Source organism: Falco cherrug, chromosome 1, assembly GCF_023634085.1.
Source record: "Falco cherrug isolate bFalChe1 chromosome 1, bFalChe1.pri, whole genome shotgun sequence".
Taxonomy (NCBI): Eukaryota; Metazoa; Chordata; class Aves; order Falconiformes; family Falconidae; genus Falco; species Falco cherrug.
Genome location: NC_073697.1, coordinates 48,948,672 through 48,963,707, shown reverse-complemented (window position 1 = coordinate 48,963,707; position 15,036 = coordinate 48,948,672). Strand labels below are relative to the sequence as shown.

The 15,036-nt window shown below is 37.9% G+C and overlaps 1 protein-coding gene across 4 annotated transcripts in view; it reads right to left on the bottom strand.

The window, feature by feature from the left end:
- Positions 1-15,036, bottom strand: part of DOK7 (docking protein 7) — a 78,567-nt gene that overhangs the window by 13,348 nt on the left and 50,183 nt on the right. For all 4 annotated transcript variants that reach the window (XM_055700686.1, XM_055700677.1, XM_055700681.1 and 1 more), the window contains 3 exons: positions 11,835-11,877; positions 2,544-2,609; positions 1,394-1,465 (listed from right to left, as the gene is read on the bottom strand). In XM_055700686.1, the coding sequence (XP_055556661.1) occupies positions 1,394-1,465; positions 2,544-2,609; positions 11,835-11,877 (181 nt within the window). The remainder of the gene's footprint in view (positions 1-1,393; positions 1,466-2,543; positions 2,610-11,834; positions 11,878-15,036) is intronic.

Genomic DNA, 15,036 nt, shown 5'->3' with positions numbered 1-15,036 from the left:
CTCAGAAATTATTCTTAATTATTTTGTCTGAAGTATTTCAAAGGAATTTGGCCTGACTGTGCCAAAAGGGATTCAGCAGATCCACAGCATTGAAAACCTGCATCCCAAGTAGTTGAAGTTGTAAGCAGATTACAGTCTTAAGTACTGATACAGAGTCAGAAACAGTCATGAATGAAAATATATATTTTTCTAAGTCTTTCTATGCACTGTTAAAGTGATGTAGCAGGAGTTTAAATGAAGTGTCCTCAAAGCTTACTGGCATGACAACTAGCAAACTTCTCTATAGAGCTAAATAGTTGAAAGGTTTCAGGAAGCTGTATGCCATACCTGATGCAGACAAGCCAAGTGATTTTCCTGAGAACTAAAAAACCACACATGGAGAGTAATGTATTTATTGGTAGGGCTTTGTACAACAAAAGCAAAAGAAACACACAGAACAAAGAAACCCCTGGCAACAGTCAAATATTCTTCCCAAAGGAAAAAAAACAAATGAAGAACAAAGTCGGGCAAACTGGAAGGAAAGGATAAGTCCTCTGTTGTTTAGTCAGTTCTGTCTTAATTGAAACTGTGCTTTCCTTGTAAACATAGAAATACTTGGCTTTTTGGTTTTCCTTCAATTAAAAAAACCCAGACCCATTAGACACTAAAAACTGGCTTATGTTTGTTTGAAGAGAAAGGTTTTCTGAAAAGCATAAGACAGTCAAAAGCTCCTGCAAAGAAAACAAGGCACACAGAGAGTGCCATGGACAAAGACAGTCTTTTCAGCAGTTTGTTCTGGGTGGACAGATGTAGAAGATGCTTAAAAGAGGGGTCAGAGGACCAATATTTGAGATCATTATGGAAGGAGACTTTGAGATAAAAACAGACCAAAATGCGTGATTGCAACATTCTGAAAGGAGCAGTGTAATATCATGATTGCTTGAAGAGCAAGGGGGAAAAGGTAGGAAGAAAAAAAAGTAGTTAAGCAAGTAACAGAAGAGTAGAAAAGGCAAGGCAGTGGCACTGAAATGGGGGGGAGGAGGGGGGGAGAAGGGAAACATAGTATAATTTAGGAAAGAAGAAGAAAATTATATTTTCAACTTTCTTTCAGCAAGTGTTACTTGTTTGTATTTTCTACCCTATATGGGCACCATTCTCAGAAATGCACGATAAATAGCACAGAAAGAAAACCCACACCATAAACACAGCCCCGAGATAAGTGTGTGTGTGTGTGTGCACCTGTGTGAGCATGCATGTAAAGCTGACATGTTCAAAGGGTAATACTTGAAGAAAAAATATTTAGAAGAGACCACAATAAAAAAAAAGAAAAGGAAAAAAAGGAAAAGAGAAGGTGCTACTAGAATCCTCTGATGGAGTCCTCTGATGCACCTGGCTGCAAAGATCTGTGACTCACCAGGTTCCTCAGGGCTAGTAGGAGTTCCAGGTTCTGCAGGAAGTATCAGCATCTCATAACCACCTTTAGGACCTAGAATACAGGAAGCCCATCAAGGGGTTTGGATTTAGGAATTTGCACAATGTAAAGAGAGCATATGATTTTCTGGGTTTGACTTGTAACCTTCTAACCCAGATAATCATACTGAATAATCTCAGAAAGTATAAACAGTGGCTAGTGTTGACTTTTCTGTCATGGTGATGCCAGCTTTTCCTAATGAGTATAACACCAAGGAAATAAACGTTGGGACACTTCTACAGGTATTCAAACTGAAGGCCACTGGAGTCAACGGTATGTTTTGCTGTACATCAATGTGGGAGCAAAGCTGTCTTGAATGCATGAATCAGGGAGAAGTGTGTGGGTGATCTTGGGAGCATCTGGAAGACTCTTGTTAAAATTCCACCTCCAGCATGATGGGTAACTTCTTGTTTTCTGACAAAGCTCTGCAGAAAATGCTTAAGCTAGCCCTTCCAAAGATAACTTTGCTTTCCAAGTGCAAATCATCATCTTTGCAAGAAGTCAGGTTGCACAACATCATTAGTCCTTTCTAAACACTAAGCTGAAAAAAGATGCTCCGGTTCCCTCGTGATCTGACTCCACCCCAGTTTAAACAAGGTAAGTAAAAATGTTCTGTCCATAGGATGCATATATTGGGAATAATTTGGAATGACAAACATAATTTTATCTGCTGGTGTTGAGTTTTTGCTCTGTTAGCATGAAGAAGTACCTTTAAAGGGGGGTGGGGGGGTGGGAGGGGGGGGTCCCAACATATCATTGCTGAGGTACAGGATTTCTCATGGCCTGAGGTGCGATGTTTTTGGTGGGTGCCCTTTGTTGAAGTGCTGGCAGCATTTTACTGCTGTGAATAAGATTACTGTCTATGCTCTGACACTTATCTCATCTGTCACTGCCTCTTCTAAACTTATCCCATCTGTCAATGCCTTTCTAACAAAAACCCTGCAAAGCAAGAAACCCAAAGAAATATGTAAGTCTTTCAATAGGGAATCAAGTCATACGTTACCTTTAACACCTTCTGAACTTTAAAATAATTTCAGTTTAAATTAGTTTAAATTTACATGCACTCACATACCTCATAACCACTGATACTTACCAGCTTGGAGACTGTGCCCTCTATGCATTTTCAAAGACCCAGAAACTGCCATGACAGAAGTACTACCTGTTTTCAAAGAGAGATAATCACATTAAATCTAAATACCTGTTGCTATTATTAAATACCTGCTGTGCATCAGCGATTTTAGTAATGTTTCTGAAACATCAAGAAAAATTTCAGTAACTGTAATTCTTCTCATTGTTCTTCATTTAAGCAATATTCCTTCCCCCCACCCCCACCCCCCAAATTCTTAGCCCAAGGTTATGGCATTATAATCTAATTCTGCTGTTGTCTTTCTTCAGAAAGAAAGGATGCCTTCTATAAAAGTTGAGGATACTGGCCTCCCCATTTGTGGTGAGTACTACCTTCCTAACAGAGACAGTTTTGTTAAACTGAGAAGTAAAATGGCAATGAAAAATGAGTGGGGAGTTGCCTTTGCAATCCATAAGAGCTTTGGAAACAAAAAGTTTGAAGTGTTCATTAAAATCTCATTAGATCGGATCCAAAACCTATTAAAGTTAACGGGAAGAACTGTATCGCACTTCAGTAGTCCACCGTCCGGTTTTAGCCACGTGCAAACTGGGGCAGGGTGAAGGGCAGGTGAAGGATCTACCTTCCATTGGCTTTGAATCCAGGGCATAGCTGGTTCTTTGGAAGCAACATTCCAAGGGTTACAGCCGAGAAAGGTTTACCAAGGGTATGTCAGGAGGCACAGTCAGTCTCCTTTCCCCAGCCCCACGCAGAGCAGCAGGAGGCTGTCCCAGGTACACTATTAGATACGGAAGTTTGAGGAAACAAGAGCCAGCAGCTCAGAAACCTATGGAGTAGTACACACGTAGTGTGGCTGGTCTACATACACACATCCCTTCTTTATTTAATCAGCATACTAATGAGTATTATCCTTACCTGTTCAATTAGCACTATTGCTATCCAGCTGTGAATGTCTTGCCTCTAGTGTTGTCACTGTGGGCACCTTAATCAAGATAAGTGGCATATATTTCCTCACATGAATCATTTCGAGGGAACTTCTTGTGCAAGTAAATGGTGCTTCACAGAAATAAGGTAGGAAGCTGTGCTTAGGAGTAACCCTGCCACTGGTGACAGGGCAGCTGTCCATGTACTGCTGGGTGTTGGGGATCAGGTATAAAATTAACACTCTTTTCTAAACTGATGGATAGTCTCTGAGTAGGTGAGGCATTTGTCTGCGAATTTTTTTTAAAAGAGCGCCCAAAAATTACTGTAATTCTTATGCAACATGAAGAAATTCTGTAAGATAAATAGCAGTCTCAAATACTTAAGAAAACTGCTGACATAGAAGCCTACAGAAAATAGCAGTTTCTTACTTTTCCCCTGTATAAAGTATATATTTGTACATTTTTCCCCTGAATTATTAATTTCCAAGTTTATAACATTATTGTTATGCTTTTATAAAATAAATCTAAATAAAAACCACAGATTATTTCACATAATGATGAGAATGGATTAAAAAAATAATAAACACCTATTTCAGAAGTGCACAACTGAACTAAAACCTTTAGTTTTGTGGTCTTTGTGTACAGAAAAGCATATATAGGGCAACCCAAGGCTACGAAAACAATTTTCAAGCATACCACACTGAGAAACTTACTTGGTATTTTAACAACTGAGATCAGGTTGTAGAACCTTTACATACTCTGGTGAGGACTTAACCACTAAAAACATTATTTGAAATTTTGATTTTAACCAGACTGCTGACAAAAATAAATGCAAAAATAGGACAGCCCTGGACTAGCTGATCTACTTATATTTTCACTGTAACTGATTTTCCTTTTTTTCAGCTCAGGGCAGCCTGTCTCTGTATTATTAAGAATATCAGAATACACTTTATGCAGCTGAAAGCCTTACCTTACTTTGAAGAAAGACTACGGCTTTATGCCAATTGCAGCTTCATCACAAAACCAGTATGTTTTGGGTTTGTTTTTTTCTCTCCCTCAAAATCCTAATGTAAATCAGCAGAAATCATTCCAGAGGAAACACAGATTTTTACACAACATTTTTAGGATTTGTGAAAAACACACAGGACAGGAAAGGAGATTTAAAGTAAGATACGCCAACGCTTTTATGGTCAAGTTGAAGTTTTCCCATTTGGAGCTCATTTAAAGAGCTATGTTAATCCTTCAGGATTTGACCTGTTGCATTTTTCTCATTTTCAAACTTGGCAGCTAACAAATATTTACATAGTCAAATCTCACGTGGATTTTTTTTTTTTTTGAAGCTTTGAACTATGTCATGAAAACACATGTCAGCAGGGATTGACCTAGATATGTTCGTTCTTCTTCTTTACAGCTACGATGTAAACTGGCTCATTTCTCATTTATGAATCCTAAGATAACACTTGCAGGAATGGAAAAAGCAAGTTAGCGAGATAAATTTCTGAGTATATAAAGCATCCAGCAGGAGACAGATACTCCCTTTCATCATTCTTTTTGTTTTACAAGGGATTGTTCAGAATATTTTTTTCATTTTACCCTGCCATCCAGTTCTGTGTGGCTGACTCGCTCAAGTCTTTGTTAAAACTGAGTAGCTCATCAGAAGTTATTTCTGTTCTACATTCCTCAATGTGTAAGAGGAAGAAGATATGGAAAATGTGACAAAATGAAAATAAGCTGCAGAATATTTTGCATTCCTACATATGATTAGACTCAAATGCCTGATGTAGCTCAATGAAGACAACCACTATTTGAAACATTTTTCTAACTTCATAGTCATTTCTTTATGCCCACTCTTCAAAAATAAGCACTGTTTACAGCACATGTGCCACAAGAAAAAGCCATGAAAAAAAATTAAAAAACTAGAGGGAAGCTGGTATACATGCTATAAACTGAGCCCAGACAGTTCACATTTTCAAATCCTGTCACCTATCATTACGTGGCCATGCAACACTACACTGCATTTACCAAGTGATCACTTCTTACTGCTCAGCCTCTACTTTGCCTTCACACAGCAAGTCACAAACTTTGCAGATCTGGGCTATTAAACTTGCTGACAGAGTCAGGACAGAAGAAAACACTATGCTCTATGATTAATTCTTGCTTCCTGTTGAATTAAAACTTTCATTATGAAGTACTTTAATCCATTCAGCCAAGCAACATTTCCATCTCCTCCTTTGAAAACAGATACCTTGCTTAAAACTGTATCCAAAGGCTAGAGCTACTGACAGGAGAAATGCTGCAAGCACACCAGGAGGGGTTTGGTTTTTGTGTAAATGTAATAAGAGACTTCCTGGTGTTGTATAACCGCCTTATAAAACTTCCCTAAGTTTGTTACTCTTCAATTTTCAAAGTGATTTCTTATATTTTCTGCTATACAAATGGCATTATCTGCAATACATAAAAGCTGAAGGGGATGCTTAAAAACCCTTACATGCTTGACAGATTTCACCATATTCAGAAATGCCTCCTGTCTAACAGCCAACTTCAAAAGTAGTACAAAAAACTAGAAATCCATTCAAGCACCCTGACTGTTCAAATATTGCTCCACAAAGATGCCTGTTTAGTGTGTCTAAAAGAACATCTACCTCTAGCTATTATTCATGTTCCCATGCTGCAGAGCCAGTCCTGCTTAGCCTCCCACCCCAAAAAATGCAAGTGTTAAGCTATAATCATTACCATTTTCCTGTACAAGGAAGCTCAATGTCTGTTTTTTGAAAAATATACCTTCAAAGATGCTTTACATACAATTTACTCCAAAAATCTTGATGCATCTGAAGCTCAGGATCTACACTGGCCAAAAATGAAGGTCAGTTAATGGGTTTCTTTAATAGAAAAAAAGTTTAAACAATCACTGTGTTTGCAAATAAAGTTTCTCACCTTTTTGTTCTAGAAGGCTGGGATATGTAATTCCCCCACATTTCAGTGTCAGAGAAGCCATGGGGAAGCAGCTCAGGCATACAGAAAAGACAGGACTAGAGAGTCACTGTAACATGGACTTACCACCTTCTGTCACCCCCAAAACAGGCAACAAGAACCTGCTGGATTTACTCAGCCCAGAGGATGAAACAACAGCATTTGGATCATTCACTAACACCTGGTTTCACTGCAGTGACTTTCCCCCTCCCCCCTTCCTGTCAGGCCCCTAATAATTCAGGTAGTCACCAAGGCCAAGGTTTACCTTGTAAATGCAATACGTATTTTAATCGGCTTACTTTTTCCAAGCTCCTACACTTCTTCCCCTACAGAATTATTTTGAGTGTACTTATAAAATAAAGCACAATCAAGAAAGAGAATGCCATATTATGGCAGAGTTCTATTCATCAGTTTCTCATTAAAATAATGCTCTTCTATTACAGCATTTAGCTCTATGAGATATTACATATTTATGGTGGACACGGCTCAGCGCACAATCCTTTACTGGCTCAATGAAAGTACCATTGTGTACTTGGTCTTTCTACATCTGAAGAGCTGACAGAATACTTCCTGGGAAAAAAATTGTGAATTCTAAATTATTTTCAGCCTAAACAATAACAACCAATGCAGCACACCCCAGATTCTTCTTTCCTACTGCTCTCAATTAATTCCTTGAAAGCTTACTCCTAAGCTTGGAACAGAACCATCAGGCTGCACGGGTTTGCAATAAAAATTCTAAAAATGCATGAAAAAAAGTCTATTTTTCTATCACAAAAGCTAAGCTGTCAGACAGCAGAGTTCAATTTCAGCACCCATCACCTGTTATATACTTAACTTTATTCTATCTCTCTACCTTGACTCCCTATCTACCTAAGAACAATTTAATAGAGATAAAATGTTCATAATCAGCATTAAGCTGACATTTCAGCTGAATTCCAATCCACAGCATTGTTTTATGCTTATTCCTTAATTCAACTTCTCAGAACATTTTCCATCAAGCGTTGTGTAGGTTTGGTATTACAAGCAAAGAGGCTGTCAGATAGCAAGAGTGTCTGTTGCAATGCTGATGAATTTGTTCCTGTGGAATACAGAAAAATGGAACTGAACAGACAGAAAAAGAAAAAGATAATTTAAGAGTCACAAAAATTATTAATATTAAAGTATGCTGCTTCCATGGGAGGATATTTGTTAACTTATTTTCCCATTCAGCTATTGATTTTTGTAATGCCAAAGCCTGTAGCACAGAAGTACAGGGAGATCAGACCTCCCACTATAGAAGTTTAATTTGATTATTGAAAATGCCCAAGGTCAGGTCTGGCTCCTGGGAATGCCTAGGCAATCAGCTTCCCTGTAGCTAATAGGAAGTGACACAAATTTCTGAAATATGGTGCATACAGTCTGCATGAAATGCCTTCCAGGGATTGCAGAGCATCCCTAAGCAGTTCTACAAACCCATTCCAGCTCTCAACTTAGCTTCTCTAAATCGGAGTCTTGGGTTTCAGACTGCTCAGTTCACTTGGAAGGGTTGGCAACTAAGGAAATAGTGGTATTTTTCCCCCCTACAAAACAACCTCATGGTTTACATAACATTCATAAAACAGGTGAGCTGTGACGGAGTCCTAATCAACCAAGAAAATTCAAATATTTTGATGGAGAGAATGAAGACATTACAAGTAAGAGCTGGAGGTTCTTACCTAAGCTGTTGCAACACGTTAGAAAGAAACACAAGATTTAAATAAAATGCCTAAATTACAGCAAGAAATACCACAACTGTTAGGAAATACATTCTAAATGTAAGAATAACAAAAGACTTCAGATGATTTAAGGTGGATTAAGGACTTTCATTGCAGAACAAGATAAACAAACACCTGTTAGACTTACTGTCCTGGTTACAGCTGGGACAAAGCTAATTTTCTTCTTAGTAGCTGGTGCAGTGCTGTGTTTTGGGTTTGGTGTGAGAACAATGTTGATAGCACACCGATGTTCTTAGTTGTTGCTGGGTAATGTTTACACTAAGTCAAGGACTTTTCAGCTCCTCAGGCTCTGCCAGCCAAATGGCTGGGGGGGGCCAAGAAACTGGGAGGCGACACAGCCAGGACAGCTGACCTGAACCAGCCAAAGAGGTATTCCTAAGGGTCATGGCTCGGAGACTGGCTGGGCATCGCTGCTGCTCACTCCCTCCCTCCCTCACCCAGAGAGATGGGGAGGAGAATCGGAAAGGAATGTAAAACTCAAGGGTTGAGATTAGAATAGTTTAATAATTGAAATAAAACAAAACCCAATAATAATAACAGTTATAATGAAGCAGAAGGAGAAGGGGAGAGGAAGGAAATCCAAAGGGAAGGGAAAAAGGAAAAGAAAATTATGCACAAGACAGCTGCTCACCACCCACTGACCAATGCCCAGGCAGTTCTTGAGCAACAACCCCCGGGCCCAGGCTAAACACCCAAATTTATATACCAAACATGCCATCCCATGGTATGGAATACCTCTGTGGCTGGTTCAGGTCAGCTGTCCTGGCTGTGTCCCCTCCCAGTTTGTTGTGCCCCTCCAGCCCTTTCACTGACAGGGCCTGAGAAACTGAAAAGTCCTTGACTTAGCATAAGCATTACCCAGCAACAACCAAAAACATCCATGTGCTATCAGCATTGTTCTCACACCAAAACAAAACACAGCACTGCACCAGCTACGAAGAAGGAAGTTAACTCCATCCCAGCCAAAACCAGGACAGTCCCAGGAGAACTTCTCAGACTAAATGTACTAAACCTACACTCTGCCTCCAGAATCCAGCAGTCTCAGAAATCAGGAAATCTGAATCAGATTTTTGAACCTCTGACCTGTCTTGGTATTTTGGCCCATAATAACCATAAATGCAGTCTGCTATGCTTAAGAGCAGGCATCCCCACATCATATAACTCCAAAAAATCCCTTACCTTGATCTGTAGTACAAAACTATGGTAACAATAGGAACTTTCCTCCTACAAATGCAAGTATTCTATTCAGTCTCTCTTCCCAAACAAACTTTACAAAGCTATTTATAACAAATGCAACCAACTTATTTAAACGAGAATTAAATGATTCACCCCAACTTGTTTTTTTCCACCTAGTAATACAATTCAGAATTGTTGCCACATTTATGAACACTTTCAGCTTGCCATTAGAATTGGACACATTGCTCTGAAGTTGCTGAGTCTATTGCACAGCATACACAAGTAACAGTAGAAAAAGAATATCATCACCCACATTCACTACCAATAAACTGAAAAGTATTTAAATAATTGATCCTGACTCTTTAAATCCAGTTCTTGCTGCAGAACTGAGGCATTCAAAAGCAAAAACATTGCACAGGAAATGTGGGCACCTATAGCACTGGAAGAAGTGAGTTTGCATTCGTACAGTGTATTTGAATGAAAATACAATGCAATACTTTCTGTGATAAAAAAAGAAAAGTGTTTATGACTAAGTGGACCACCACACTAGCAAGCATTATAACTGTATATTGGGTCATTGTATAATCATTCATGCTAGTAGAGGTATCTTGCCATGTACATGTGCAAGACAGGTTTTGAAAGTAACCTCAAATTAGTGTGCCCTTATATTATCCTTAACAATGGATTAAAAGATCATAATAGAAAAACATAGAAAACTTATAATACTGTTCCTTTAGTCCAAAAGAAAGCTTCTAATGCTGTTCCTTCAGTCCAACAGAACTATTTGAGTAACTGCTCAGCACCCAAGGACCTTTAGTTAATGGCTTGGATTAAACATGGTGGAAGCAAAGTACTCAAAGGCTACAGTGTTATTTTGAAAGCTTTGCAACATCAAGTTCAATTATACTTGAAATGTTCACTTATACAGAAAACAATACTTTAACATGAAATATCTGAGGATAATAAAAGTGCAATGAGACAGAGAAAACATGGGTTTCTTTTGTATTCTGAAAAATAGTGTAGTATTGAAGAATAAAGTTCGAAGGTATGCAAGAACATTTGAGAGATGAAACCCCACAAAGATAAAAACTAAAAACTTCAGTCACTGGCTTTAGATGCTGTATTTGCGTGAAGCATTTATACTTATTCCAACAAGTATTCAGTTCTTTTCATCAACAGTATTTTCCTAGCGTACCAGACATGAAAACCCAGTCACTCAAATTTCCCCAGTCCTGTATCTTCCCTTTCTGTCCTGTATTTCTACATTCCCAATTTGCTTAATGATAGCTTTTTTCAAAACAGCTAACTCATTCATCTGCATGAATAGCCTGAGATTAAGGTTTTGCCAGGTATTGTTTGCATCCACAATTAATTTGCCACTGAAATTAACACAGCAATTATGTTGTGACCACAACACAGCTATAAACCCAAGTTCCCCTGTATTTATACACATGTGAATCATAAATGCTCTGGTTTCCCTGGGTTGATTAGAGTACTAGAAAGTTGAGCACCAGAAGGAAAGATAAAATTAGAGTTAATGGTCCAATTTGTGCTTCTACTTACACCTCTACAAATCAAAAGCAATTCTGCTGACTCTAGTGGAATAAGTAGGAACAAGATCTGCTAAATGATTCCAGATTTTTCTCCTGCTAGGACAGGCAAAGGAGTAGCATTACTTATAACCTTCTCCAGATATACCTCCTGATCCTAAGTATCATACTGGATTTGTTCACACAAGTATCTATCAGGTATACTTCACATTATTCGCCAAGATTTTTAAAAGTAATAATGAAACCCAGGCACAAAGAGCTGTACTGTGTCTATTGGAAGCAGGCAACCTGAGGAATGTAATGGATCTGCTGAATTATCAGGCAAATAATTTAAGGAATATAAAGATTTTGAAGATACTAAACAACTTATTTGCACAATGAAAAGATAGTCAGCATATTACTTTTGCCTATAATCTTTCCAGACCAGATACTCAGCTTCCTCCCGTTACTGATTTTGTTGGTCATTAACTAGTTCCACTGACAAGACAGAAGCATCTCCATGTTGGCTCTGGTAAGAATCCATTCCAGTGGTTTTGTGTTATTTAAAAAACTAGGTGCACACACTGAACATACAAATCAAATTTTCCCTTCATGTTAGTATAGCCTAGGAAGAACACTTTCTTGACGTTCTTCAACTATGTAAGTAGAAAAAGCACTAAACAACTTTGTATAGAAAGTGACAACTTTGAACCTCTTCAAATTACAAAAGGGAAAAATAAATATATTAATCTTTGCAACTTAAAATGCTACAGATTACAATGTATTCCATAATTTTCATTCATGAATTGCAGCAGCAAAACCAACCACAAACAAGGTACTTCTCAACATAGTCTTTAGTTCAGCTTCCATAAATCTTCTGTTTCTTTTGTCACAATTTGAGACTTAAACATTATTCTTTAACAAATCAAGTAACTAAATGGCTCCTACCTGGTATAGCTGGTAAGACTCCAGACTGTAATATTGCTGTTCCCTAAAGAAAACAGAAAATTTTAGAATGAAAAAACTTCATAAGAAATAGAAACTTCAAAACATATAAGGAGAATGGCAAAGAAATCATCATCACAAAAACTTAACAAATGGTTTTAAAATCCAGGACAGACGCAATGGTGCTCAGACACAAAGGTGTTCAAAACGTGTAAGTTGCAAAACATTTGTGCACCTTATAAAAGTTAACTAACTTGGCTTTGGAAGCTTTGCAACAACTGTAGCAGGCACAGTGAAGCTTAGCCCTATTGAAGCCATCCTGAATTAAGCAGCAAAAAGCAAGAAAATTCAATATTCAGAGGAAGATGATATCAAGTTGGAATAACAGGACTAACAGATGTATATTAAAAGCCTATATTTGCTTAAAATGATAGATGCTTTGAATGGACTGAAGCCTGGTGTGCTTTTGACTCAGCTCCATAAACCGAGATAGAGCTTAAATTGACTCCAGACTGCCTCAAATATCACCTGTACATCAGGGTATTTCTAGAAGAGCTTTTTGCCATCTCAGATGTTTCATGGGTTTTTGTACCACAGTGGTACAATGGCAGCTGGGGCACATCAAAGCAGTCAGGCATAAATACCAGTGCCCATTCACACTTAAGCGTAAGTGTGTTCCAAAACACGCTGCAGGCCAAGTTTCTGCCCAGCTTATACTATCTATGTCATTCAAAGCTGGTCTGGGCGACACTCTGGCTTTTCCATCTCCAGATGGTATCAACACTGCTCCTGCACATCAACATCAAGTTATGCTGCAGTCAGTCTGGTCTGTGCTACTGACCACCACTCTCCTAAAGAGATCTCTTTTATTTCTGCAATCTTGGTGAGAAGAAGAATTCATCATCATGATCCTTTCTTTTTCATAAAGAAACATGTCTTCTGGACTTTGAAGTGGAAAAACATTATATACCTGTTGGAGCTGAGCAATAATACTGCTCAGTTCCAAAACAATAAAATTCCATTTTGTATTGACACCTGACAGTAATTTTCTTCACCTAAAGGCACAGACTTGTGACCTGTGATAACTGCCTGTTTCCTGCGCCTTCTGACAAAGTGGTGGCTTTTCAGACACACTTAAAACTTTATATATACATTACATATATCTTCCCCTTATACAGGCAGCGTGTTGACTTCCCAAAATTTTTCAATAGAAGCCAAAATAGATTATTTATGTAGATTATCCATGTAGAAGTTCAAGTCATACTACAGGCAAACTTATTATGATATAAAGCTCATTACAAGTGACCCTCACAAAAAACTGTCAGAGCTAGCAACTAGATCCAACTTGAGTTAAAGTTATATGGAAAGGCTTTTTTCGGCTTTCCTGTACCTTGAAATGAACCAGAAAAAGATTAGGAAAGATTAGACTGATTCTGTTTCAGCCAATAAAACATACATTAAAATAGTTTACTTGGATCAATTGCGGAAGAGCAAGTTGGCTTTTTTTATATACTGTTTTAAAATCTGCAACACAGAATAACTTTCAATAGGGGAATAACAGATCCTATTGCAAACATGGAATCTACAGCTTCAGTATTTCCTTGAGCTTTTGTGCTAGCTGTATATTTTAATATATAATACACTGAATTTGAGCAACTGTTTAAAGTAGAACAGAGGGGGAGGAAATCAGAAACATGACCAAGATTTCATGGAAGAGAAAAAACATCCCACAGCATTTCAAAAATAGATTATTGTATTAATTTAACCATAGTGAATGTTATTTGTTTCTATAGTTACTGTGTGACACCACAGAAGTTGCTGCTTTCATTTGGGGAATACGCAGAAGTTTCTGCACAGATAAAGGACAGAGGACTTTGGAGTCCATTACAAGCAGCATTCTGTATATTTAGGTAACAATATTTTTCCATTACAGTAGAATTTCTACGAATTTTTTGCAACTACTGTTTATAGCAGAATTGGAAAATGCTTTTTCATGCCCCCAGTAACTTGTTAGGAGTTTACTGATATAGAATACCAAAAAATAATTTCCCTGACTCGTTATGTCTATGGATGTAAAGCACATTATGCTGCCTCTGAAGGTAGCATCTACTAGCTTACTTAATGCAATAGAAAGTGGCAGACTTCAGTGTCGAAACGCATAAAAATCAGCTCTTGCTAATAAGAAAGAATCTCACCATTTTCTGGCAACTTTTTTGCTTCCAAAACCAAAAAGTTTGGGGGGGCTTTTTTGTAACTTTTGCGGTATGGGGGCCAAACTGTGTATTACTTAGTTCACAAAGTCAAACAAAAATTGGTTTGGGAGGGGAAAAATAATTATCCTCCTCACCTTTGCCTCTAGATTCATTAATCTGCACAGCCTGGCTGTCATTCAGGGCATAGGCTTGTTGCATGAAACTAGATAGCAAGTTGGAAAAATATTTTTAACTCTCTTTCCATAAATGCATTACACATCAGAATATCTGAAATTGTGGGAAAAACACGGATAGAAATAAAGGGTAGAAAGCAGAAAACCCTAAAGGAGACCGGAAGCTCTTTGAAGAAAAAATGGCATTTTGGTTCTTTGTTTATACATAATCCCCCACAAAGAAGTCCTCTTTCATCATTACAGAGGTTACAAGCAACAGTAATGCAAAGAAACAAAGAATAAACTGCATAGTTTTATACTGATTGGTTTTCTTCTCACCTCATAGTAAAGTTGTTATCTGCAAAATAGCATACGGTCCTCCTAGCTACACAGCTCTGCTCCCCATGTAAATTCAAGCTATAACTACCTGATTTACTTGCAAATCACGTTTTGCTGTTTTTCCCTGTCTCAGCATTGCACAAGTACAGCTCTTCTGCAAGAGTGAGGACTGAAAAGTCAGCAATGCCAAACAGTTAAAAACATTTCAGTCGCAGATAATTTTTTTTGGTGATATGCTACTTAATGCAAGTTAAAATCAGTCACCATGGCTTTCTGATCTCTGAATATGAGTGAGAATTTAAACCATCATTTGCCTTTTATGCATCATATATGTATGGAAATAACTGAAAAATAAAGACAAATAATTTTGTTAACATAGGTACAGTTTGTTCAACAGTGGAGTCCTATTCCATGCCTGGAACTCCTAGTCATTTTTATAAAATAAATTCTAAAATGTTTTTCATAAAAATGTACAAGTTAGGTAAGATGAGAAAATTTATA